This window comes from Metopolophium dirhodum, chromosome 4 (genome assembly GCF_019925205.1).
Source record: "Metopolophium dirhodum isolate CAU chromosome 4, ASM1992520v1, whole genome shotgun sequence".
Taxonomy (NCBI): Eukaryota; Metazoa; Arthropoda; class Insecta; order Hemiptera; family Aphididae; genus Metopolophium; species Metopolophium dirhodum.
In genome coordinates, this window is record NC_083563.1 from 19,781,655 (window position 1) to 19,793,722 (window position 12,068).

At 29.9% G+C, this 12,068-nt stretch overlaps 1 protein-coding gene across 1 annotated transcript; it reads right to left on the reverse strand.

Moving 5' to 3' along the window:
• Positions 1-7,090: 7,090 nt before the first annotated feature.
• On the reverse strand, positions 7,091-10,269 carry LOC132942316 (uncharacterized). The gene is made up of 5 exons (XM_061010620.1): positions 10,006-10,269; positions 9,193-9,371; positions 8,741-8,961; positions 7,424-7,698; positions 7,091-7,357 (listed from the first exon to the last, which is right to left on the reverse strand). Exons 1-4 carry the CDS (start codon positions 10,267-10,269, stop codon positions 7,445-7,447), a joined length of 918 nt encoding a protein of 305 aa, XP_060866603.1. The 3' UTR covers positions 7,091-7,357; positions 7,424-7,444.
• Positions 10,270-12,068: the final 1,799 nt, after the last annotated feature.

A 12,068-nucleotide genomic window follows, 5' to 3' on the forward strand; every position in this document is an offset into this window, starting at 1 on the left:
AATTTTAAAATGAACAAAAATGTACAGTTTAAAAATGGTCGTAACTTGCTTCATAATAAGAAAATCAATAAAAGCCTCCGAGATGCCCTAGATAATAAATTCTTACTTATATATTTGATAACAGGTCAATTCACTCTAATTTTAGAAACTACAGAGTAAAATTTTTCATGCTGCACGTTTGTAAGACGGAGACAACAAATGCCCGTTTGGCGTCCTTTTAACGTAGAACATGAAAAATATACCATCATATGTATTGACTGTTTATCTGTCATTTTACTACAGCTGTAGTAGATGTTTCACTAACCTGGTTCCTAATGGATCCAAGTATTATCGTGATAATATTATTATCATTAATATTAAATATTAATACTATACAAGCTTTAAAATCTCAATGGCAGTATACCAACAATCTTCAATAGAAAATCACTTTAAATCAGTGGACATTTTTAAGTACAAATTCTACACACTGATAGATCGAATTGAAACAATTAGTTAATGGAAAAAATGAATTGTGAAATTTGAAGATCGTGGTTGAAATAAAACGAAAATATTTCTGACCAACACATAAATAATTATGATGTTTTTTTCTCGTTTTTGCAGTGATATGATTCCTAGTTTCAACCAATCTGACCTGTAGAAACGTATCTCTGTAGCCCACTATGTAGGTATATCATTATTTTTCCTGGTAAAATACAACCACTTAACGAAATTGAAATTATTGTAAAAAATAACTTTTAGAATGAAATTCCTCTCTATATGATGACGCACATGGTTAAAAAAATAAAAACAATAACAAGACAATAATAATATTCATCCTAACGAATGTACATTACATACAAACTATATATTATTATAATAAAGGTATAAAGACTAAAAAGAAAATATTTATATATTTTAGATTCTGAGCGGAGCGATGAATGTATTGATTTTACAATGATGTGTTTTTTTATTTTTTGTGTCTGTCATCACCTATCAGGACAGTAAACTGCTTAGATTTTATTCAACGGTATCTTTTTTGACAGGAAAGTGAATCTAGTTGATACTTTGGGTCAAAAGTAACTAATTCCCAAAAGTTTTCAAAAGCGCCGTGAAAAACAAAAGAAAAATTAAGGAAAAAACGGGAAATTTCACGCAAAGTTTGTATTCAACAAAATTTATTTTGGTTTTTGGTGTAGTTCTAAAGCGAATAACCGTGATACAAGAAATTTTTACTGGTTCAATATGCAAATTATTTTGAGTTAGAAATTCATAAAAGTTTTTCTTTTTAAATCAAAGATTTTATAATGTAATACAAGATTCTCATAAGTTTGTCTACATTTATCAAACAAAAAATATCTACAAGAAAATCAAATTAAATTTTTATGAGCCTTTGAAGTTCAAATTCTTACAACATTGGATATTCACTCGATTTATCATAAAGCGATTTTCTTATTTTGTTGTAATTTAAAAACTTAAAACTTAAATTTAGTTTAATTATAAATTACATTATTCACAATAATATCATCAAATATCCTTAGTAATATCATAGGCTGACTGGCTGACTGATCGTCTTCGTTCAGACTCGTTTTTCTTATACAACGACATTATATTATTGAATTCAAATTTAACACAATCCATTACAGTGACCCACTTGTAAGCTACTGTACAGCAGAGCAATACCCACTTGCGCACCTTTTTTTTAATTAGGAATTACCTATAGAATTTGAGGAAAATATATTTTATTAAAAAAAACAAAACAATAAATTAGTGTAGCTTTTGGATACGGAAAAACAAATTAGGCGTTTGATTAAATAAATATCAGGGGAAAATACAATTTGAAGAAAATTGAATGCCGTAAGATTGGAAATACTAGGATTAACATATTATATACATTTGGAAACAAAAAAACTTCTATTTTGAATGGAAATATTTTTATTCTTCAATAAATCAATAATGTCTTTGTATAATAATTGTATATTAACTAAGAATATTATTTATTATTGGCTATGACACACGAAAATATCCGTGTCCCAAAAGCAACAAGTATAAAAAATACAATATCTTATAGGTCCTTGTCCGGTAAGCACATATAGGCGCGAGTGGGGTGTGGACAACATTGTCCTCAAAAACATTTTTCAATAACAGTTAGACATTCAACAGTTGGTGTTCAACGTTTGAGGTTATAAAATATAATATAACAAACCACTTAAAGGCCGTGTGAAGCGTAAAGGAATAATATGTATCACGAGTATATAGGTCTGAAGCAAAAAGGATAATTTGGTGACGACGCAAGCGCACAGCACCGTTTGGAATCTGTGCGCAGATTTGTATTTCTGATATCGTGGTACGTTTGCATGCCATTTCGGCGATGGAAAATAGAAAACGGCGGCCATTGGGCACCGAAAATTTTTCTCTGTGTCGGATTAACAATGATTCTTCTATGACCTAAGAAAAATATAACATTGTTTACGATTAACTCGCGATTATTACCATGTCATCGATCGGTCAGTCCTAGCAAATCGCCAACAAAAAGCTCTTATTTTCTGCATCCACCATGCCATTTAATTATCATCGCTTTTCACGAGTTCTGAGTGCTATACACTGCGACGACGTTTCGGCAATACGAGTCTATAGAGTTCTATACGCATTGAGCATTATAATTGCTTCCGGTTCGTATCACAAGCAGAAACCAGCCATATGTTTAAGACATTTTAAGACTACATTTTTTATTAAAATAATTTATTGACACGAGTTATAATGCTAAATGTATTAATGCACAATATTCTGTGTTAAAATAATGTATATCTTATTTATTTTATATACCTAATTTGTAGTTTGTATATGTTTAATATCTACAACGAATTCCATTTATAATATAATTAGTGAGTATAATATACGATTCAAAATGAAGATTTTAATCATATAGGTATTTGAATTTTAGTAAAACAAATCAATTTCAACAGTTTTAAAGTTGTGTTAATTTTTATATTTATATATAATATTAAATTTAAGGTTCCGTATAATCAACAACCAGCGGAGTCCATAAAAAATAGGTGGAATTTATATTATAATATACTCATAAATGTTAGGACATATCAGGTGAAGCGTTGCACCTACCGATAGTTTTAACATTACATGAGTTTATATTTTTAAAAAAAATGTAGTAAAGTCTAAGGAGACTAAGTGTAGTATTTTTTCAATTTAATTGAAAAAATACTGAAAAGAACTATAAAAATATCAATATAATTAGAACCATTGACGCGAGTCGAATAAAAGATTGCAATAACTTACAAACGAAGTAAAACTAAACGTACTAACTATAAATAACATTGTATGTTTCGAACGCCAAAATACTTTTGCGCTCTCGGACCCTCCAATTGACCTAAATCCAACCCCAGTACAACCTACAACTTATTTTCTACACACACTGCAACAGTTTGTAATATTTATATAAATATGGTATACGTTATATGTATGTGGATAATAAAGTAAGTAGGTAGGTAGGTAGGTCGGTAGGTTGTTAATACAGTATAATTGACATCATAATTATTATTTTTATTGATCTCGTTCAATTACCAAAAAAAGAAACTCCTTTAGTATTTTAAAAAACTTTGCAATGTTCGCTGTATTCATATTTTATTATATTAATCAATAGAATATGTTTTTCCATGTACTATATGTATTTATAAAAAATTTCTAAATCATGTGATTAGGTATATACTTAATGATATATAATTTAAAATTTTAATAATTGCAGTTTATCATCCATATTCCTAGTAAAGTCCTAGTAAATGTCTTTGTTTTATATTCAGGATTATTTTTAATAAGGATATCTTAATCTCTATATCATTAAAATTTACCATCGAGTGTACATAACATATTGTATATATATGCCAAAGAGGAATCATGTACACAATTAAAGTTCTGCTCTGAATATTCCGCGCATAATAAGAAATGTATAGTAGAATAGTTTCTAATTCTTATGATTCGAGAATATCTTTATTCGTATATATTTGAACTCCTCCTAAACGACGGCTAGCTGGACTGACTTTTATGAAATTTTTTGCGTATATTTTAGTGGGTGGTTTAGATTTATAATTGCACCGTGTAAATAAAACCTGGAAAGGTGCTGAAACAAGGATTTTGAGATTTACGATGGAAATTATTGTTCATAAATGGTTGATATTGGTTACAGGAGAAATAATTAGTAGACATTAGTCGGGCAGATGAGGTACAATCATGCATAAAATAGTCGCGTTTATGGTTTCGAATAATTTTTTTTCTGTTATTAAAAGAGTTTTTATTCAATCCGTTACAAAGTAAAACAATAAAAAAAATTTATTGATGGAATAATTAAAAATATAAATATAAATAAAATTACAGATTAGACAGAATATGTAGAGGCCTCCCAGTGGAGGTACTACAACATGATAAAATTAGTTAGGCTAGAATCCTATATCACCTGTGTATTATATAAATTTGTGTCTGTGCTTCATCGTATGCATTTGCGTTTGCGAATTATAATTCAAAAATTAACTGAAGAAATGTGCATTGTGCATAATAATTTTATGTACAGACAACCGCGAGTAATGGTAAACAGAGATATATCTTGGCAATGTACTGTAAGACAATGTACTTTAACAATTCAAACTAATTTCGAAATATCCAATATTATGACGGAAAATGAAAATATATTTCATAGTCACAATATTGTAGAAAATTGCGATATTTTAGTTCGTAATAATTGTAAATGAAAGGTGACCAAATAAAATTATTCGTCGTGAACTGATGGCAGTTGAAAATACAGAACTATTAAACGATTTTCTAGTATGAGAAAATCCATGTGTAGAGAAAGTCGGAAAAAAATTCCTGCAGCACCTACTTTATTAAACGAACTCATCCAACAATAAAAAATCAATAGTTTAATTACACATTGTAATATGAAATATTTTGCCATGTAGATGAAGAGTAAAAAATTGTAATTTTCACGACTAAGAGTAATTTAGAATATTTAGTCAATAACAGTTACACCATTTTAGGCGATAATACATTTAATGTTTGTCCCCCTCATTTTAAGTAACTTTATACAGTTCATGTTCTACATCAGTGGTGGCCAAACTACGGCCCGCGGGCCAACTCCGGCCCGCCATCATTTAATATCTGGCCCGCGAAAGAACTATAATATTTTACATTTACGAAAAAAAAAAAATTGAAAATACAGTATATATTCTATAAACATATTATAAATAGCATTATCTTATCTTATCTTATTTTCGTAGAAACAACGATGTAGGTACCTACAACGAGTAATATTACTGTGCTCGTTGCGCGACCAATTTTATCTACATTGTAGTTTCTACAGCCATCGTGATCAGTCGTGATCAGTCAAATTAATATATTTTAAAATATGTTTTGTAAGTGTAAAACGATATTTTGTATATTTTATATTTATTTTTATATGTGTAGTTAATAATTTATTTAAAAATAATTTTTGGAAATGTAAGCCGATTTAATTTTTTTTCATTTGTAGTAATTATTAAGTTAAGTATTAAATAAAGACATTAAAATTATTAAGTACAATAAAAACGTCGTTAAATATGAAATTTTATACCTATACCTAAAATTCTGATTACTTAAAAGTAAAAAAAAATTGTATGGCCCGCGGTAAAATTTTTTTTTTTTCTGGCCTGAGGTAAAAAAAGTTTGGCCACCACTGTTCTACATGATTTATGACCGTTCAAGTAATGTATTGTCTGTTGCCATCCAAGACAACAGATTTTATGCCAAAATGTTGCATTTAATAAAAAAATTATGTAATAAAGAATTAAAACCTCAAAATATACTTATAGATTTTGAATATTATCTGCTCATAATGGCGTTTTGCGTATTTTTATAAATGCAATAGAATTAAATGTTGCCAGTAAGGACAAGCTTGGAACAGATAAACTGGAAAATTGTAATTTAAAATTAAATACGACAAAAATGAATCAGAAATTTCAAATTGGTAAAAGTATTTCTTTGAATTAGCTTTTTTACCTTCTACTGAAATTTCAGATGCGTTTTATGAACTCATTCCTATTGGTCCTGACAATTTTAAGATATCAGAGTTTTCTGATTATATTTTAGCAAATTGTATTGAAAATTACAACAGATATCCACCGCACCTCTGGGCTGAACCTCCTTCAAACGAACCAAGGATCAGATCAATCAACTATCAATGGTCCAGAATTATATCACCGCCATTTGAAAGAACAATTCTATAACCCACACACATCTATAATAGTATTTACAATTTTATCGAAGTGTTTAAACAAGTTCTGCTTTAGGCAAAAGTTTACTTAAAAATGCAATCAAATGGACGAAAAACCACAAAACACAAAGTCAATTCCAGTATAAAAGTATGGAACTTGTAAATACATAAAAAAAAAATTTCAGATTGGACTATTTGATAACTGTGGGCTTTAAATTTCAAATTAAATATTAAAGTACTTATTATAATATTATACTTGTTAATTTTTAAGAGTAATATGTAATTTAAATTTCAATGTTTTTAATTAATTTTATTATTACTAAAAGCTTAATATTAATAACTGTATGATTTTAATAAAATACACTTTTTATTTGTTAAATTTTTTTTGCGCTCATGGAATATTTATTTTTGCGCTTTTGTGTTGCGTTTGGGTCATATTTTGCGCTTATGAGCTGCAGCCGACTTATTTATCCACCAGTGGGATATGATGATCAGCTCCATCCAGGACGAGATTATCGAGTTTTCCTTCAAACAAAAGATAGTGTTGCTTATACGCAATAAAATAATCCAGCTGCGATTCAACCACTACTTTCAAGACACTGTAGGCATCTAAAGCGCCTACAACCATAAATGTACTTAGTATAAGTTTCTTAGACTAAGGGTGAGCCATTCCACTAGTCCAACTGGAATGATATATTTTACGAATATAATATGTACCACAAGACGTAGGTATAATATAATATATAGAAAACTTTGATATTTATTTATATTATTTCAACATCTTTATTTTTATCGTTATAATAGAAAGCCTTCTTCTGGCGATTGATGAAAAAAAAACCATATAAGATGCGGTTACGCACAGGGCTGCACAAGGCAGCACAGCAGTATGTCGACCAGACCGCACGTGATCGCCAAGGACATGTTTTTCGTTGACCCATTTTCACCCACGACTTCCAAGTGATGGGTAACGCGTTCAATACTATGATATACCCGTACATTGTCGTGATGAATGCCCTGCACGGTATGTCAATCTGACCATACGTGATCCTCGAGGATGAGTGTTTGGTCCTTCTGGGCTTGTCCGGTATTCACGTTCTGTTCGTTTTTTGGTAAAGCTATCATGTCGATCTGTCATATTATTATATAGTTAACTTAAATATCGTCCAGGACATTAGGTATATGAATAATTATTACCATCAGTATTTATATCCGTTCTCAGTCACCGCCGTGAATTATGCGCATCACGAGCGCGGACGTACCGCACGCGAACACCAACAAGCCCAGGAGCACCAAGCACACGTCCTTAAAAATCACGTATCGTCTGGTGGATATTCCATGGAGGGCATACGTCACGCACATCTCAACAATGTATGGGTATACCATCATATTGCAAGCGTTACCAAGGTATCCTATGAGGGCCACCATCACTTGGAATCCGCTGGTGGCCGGTGATGCTACTGCAATGGTGACTGCGGAAAAATCAATGCCCGTTTTGTTAGTCAGTATAATATAATATGTCATATAGTAATACATAATATCATAAAATTCATAATATTGTTATGTGCTAGAGCTAGACTATGGAAAATCCATTTAGGTAAAATAAATGTAGAATACATAAGCCTAAGCATATAAAGAACGGAATAGAACCTAGTCATATGATGGTTCATGAATAAGTCGTTTATTTTTTCTAAATTAACTTTCTAACTTTATAAGTACACATTTTTTTATATAAAATAAAATATTGCTTTCCCTCGTTTTAATGATTTTAATACAAATTTCGTTTTGTACCTAATACCTATGTTAGTGTGTACGGCCGGTGTACCACCTCCGTTTAATTAAAAAACGATACTCATATAATAACAAGGAAATCGTAAATTTGACCTTGTTTAATTATTATAGTTAATATGAGAAATTTAATTTATTACTTTTTATTCATTACTAACCCTTTTCCGCCCACACAACAAATACCCACGTCAAAAATAATCGTTATTTTTGCAAAGAATCGTTGGTATTTTATACTATGTTTTTCTAATCGTGGGTACATTGGAACACTACAATATGGTTTTTAAATGAAAATTAATTGATTAGGTCCATCGATTTAATTATATGATATTCTCGAGAGAACCCTGTAATATTACATGATAATATTATGTGTACGTCCAGCTAATGATCAACACTTATCGACGGTATTTTTCTGGGGACATTTAAGTAAACTTTATAATACTGTGATATATTGTCATAGTGCCGCATTTAGAAATTTTTCGCCCCGTTGTACATCAGTTGTCTTAATTGCAAACAGTATTAATACATTAATATTATATTTTATTATATAATACGGTTATTTGGAAATAATTTCAATTTTAAAAGTTTTAATAATTATTCACAAGAGAGCAAATAGCCGAATACAAAATATTGTCGCCCTCAAAATACTGGCGCCCGGGGCAGTTGTAACCAGTTCCCGGATCCCCTCTCCCCTAAATTTAGCCCTGCGTATTGACATGATGGTCTTACCAAAAAACGAACAAAACGTGAATAATATCTTCGTAAATGCCGTCAATCCCGCAAATATAGCCGGCGAGTATTTGCCGGTAGACGGCGGTCGCCCAATTTTATTATCGCTTTTATTATCCACCTTGATGGACGACACCCACAATAATGTGGACTCGACATTCAGTTCACGGTGAAGAAACGTAACATTTACGGCGACGCATGTTTTGACGATAGTCCGGCACCTATGTACACGAATAAATATATTATTATAGTCATTACAGCCTATATAAATGGCAACAATATATGGGCTACAGTTTGTGAGATTGTCAAATTTTGTAAAGACGTGTTGATATTATACCGATGATGTGTTTTTACCCTTTAAAACTTCGCCTTTATGACGTATCTCCCACTCGATCATAATAATTATATCAATTTTATCAACTATATATATAGCATAATATATTTTATGTTACCTGATAGCTGGCATGAACTTCAATATTAGAATTCCAAATATTGGGACATCTTGTTGGTCCAGATACCCACACAGGCCGATTGCAATGTACATATTTGTAATTATGACCATCGACGTGTTCAACAGTTTGGGCCAGGCGAAATCATTCTTTCTAATCGACCCGTCTTCGATTTTAAACACCTAAACCAATTTGAATACCACGCCACGAATTAAATATAAGCATAAATATTCGGGGAATTTCTTTTTAAAGTTAATACTTAGTAATTAAATTGATAAATATATAATAAAAAAATGTTATCTATATCATATAATAATAATTAATAAAAATTGTAATATGTATTATATTTATTTTATTTATATACCTACTTATTTAAAAAAAACATTTATTTTTTAAGAAAATATTATTTTAAGTTTTTAATTTTAATATATTTAAGAACGATAATTATAATTACGAACAATTATTTTTACGCGTAAAGATACGTAACAAACAGTCGATTACATCAAACAAATGAATCGTGAAAATGAAATACAGAGTGTACCGAGGAAATACCAATTGAAAAAGAAATTAATTTCTAATATGTTTTTAATACATTGAGATAAATAATAAGTGTTGCGATAATCAACGAGCTTTTAAAATAATTACTATTGATTACTATATTACTGACATCATAATATGATGCTTTACTACGGTTTACAGTACATGACTTCTAAGAAATGTTGACGGAAAACTCACAACTGATTCATAAAAATTTAAATACGTGATTAAATAATAAATAATGAGTAGAATGTTTGCTAATATAATATTAATATTTACCTGGACTATAGGTATGAAAGTGAACAAAAGTATTCCGAAATATTGGAAAACGTCGGTCCAATTTCCACAGATGAGCGTCTGGCAGCCGATGTTCGTGTCCGACGTGAATATATTGCAGAATAATAAGCTCAGCAAACCGGTACACGCGATATTGCTGAGGAAATTCAACGGTGTCAAATAATTGCCATTCGGCAATAACAGGAACACCAGACACACGACGTCGAAGCTCAGAGAAACATTAAAATAGTTCACCGAAAATCCCATCTCGGTGAGCAACTGGAGTAGACATAAAAGCGACGTGTCCGGTTAAATTTCGTTTTTCGTAACATTCAAGGGTTACAAAGTATGAATTATGACGTATATTATACAGGGTGTAACAGAAAGACCTGACGAACGAAATACATTTTTCTGATTTAATTTTTTTTCAAAATAATTATCATTTTAAAATTCAAAATAGCCAATTTATAAATTTGATTTTTGGACCCATTTTGATGGTGAAGACGTTAATTTAAGTCGAGTGGTTTATTTTTACAGCTTCCAAAAATATTAATATTATTTTTTTGCAAATTAATTTGAAACGTAATAATAATAATATTTATTGATTACTAACAGCAATACAGTATTACACAGAACGGATAACTTTGTAAATAAAACTATTGTTGGTCACCTCCTCCAAGCCGTAACTGTGCGGAGATGTGAGTTTTCATAACTTTTATCAAAATATTCTTTTTAGGCATTTCCAGACATAAGCAGCATATTTTTTATCAGCACATTATTTATCATCCATATAATTTACATAATTTGTGTTTAACTAATTTTTTTTTTGTCTAGTCTTTTTGTTACATCTTATATTATATGTTATCGTAAATTATGATTTTCAGACATTAAACAAAAATGACTAGTCTAGTCGATTGTTTTTCATAGGTTATACTGGGTTATACATAGGTATTATATTGGATAATCATTTTAGTGAATGCCTAACACTAAGGCAGACAATGTCATATCATAAGCATTTAAGTAAAAAATAAAATAATGTTCGGGATTGATCAGTCGTTATAATTATTATTGACTATGACCAAAGTGGCAAAAATTAATAGGGCTGTAATAAATAATTAGATAATTAGATACCTTTAGCAAAAAATAATATTCACGATACATTATAATTTACAAATAATATCACAATTGTAATGTGTACTAGAAAATATATTGTATTAGGTACCTACTATAATTTCAGAACAATTTATATAATTATTATTATAATCAAATTTATTTCCACATAATGTATCAATACACGGTAAATTAATGATATGTAATTTTGAAGTACAAAAAGTCGCTTAGCTGAACGATAAATATACCTATACATATTTAGTTAGATTTTTATTTTATTTTTCAATGGCAATGTTGGAATCCTTGAGATCTCATAACACTACAATATTGTATCCAACAGTAAATGGACCTAAAACCTAATAGTCAAGACTTGCTACTCACTATCGGATAACTAACTTTGTATGCATGACAATCGGAAATGACAAGATGACAAGCCAATGTATCAATGCGTACGGCGTTGTCTAACTTATCAAGTCAGAGTTTTAAAATATATATGTTACCTGTAATAGATAATGACTAACGTACCCAAGCATTATATTATTATCATTTGACTAGCCATTTGTTAATAACGTCTGAATTTATGACATTTACGGTAACAATATAAACACATATTATATTTACGTATAGGTACCTCGTAAATTGTCAAGGACACGAATTTCGTGTACAGACAACTCTTCCCAAAATTCAACGTCAGGTTCGTGGCGATAAACGTAAACCTTTCAGTACATAAACAAATAACGTATAACAGGTATAAACAATATTGGACCGTTCGAAAAATCCTATCTATATAATTTAATATTATATAATAATAATATTTATATGCGTCTAGTTCATTGTCGCTGTGTGACGTTTCACATATATAATATTTATGCTACAAACTGTTGATCAACGCATACATCCCTTTCAGCGTGTGAATAATACAAATATAATTATTATAATATATATTATTATATTGT

Excerpts from the sequence above, each read along its gene's own strand:
- LOC132942316 (XM_061010620.1), bottom strand. The coding sequence starts at position 10,269 with ATGGGATTTTCGGTGAACTATTTTAATGTTTCTCTGAGCTTCGACGTC. Across the intron at positions 9,372-10,005 it reads CTTTCATACCTATAGTCCAG|GTGTTTAAAATCGAAGACGG; the intron begins GTAAATATTAAT and ends AAATTGGTTTAG. Across the intron at positions 7,699-8,740 it reads CACGTTTTGTTCGTTTTTTG|TCACCATTGCAGTAGCATCA; the intron begins GTAAGACCATCA and ends ATTTTTCCGCAG.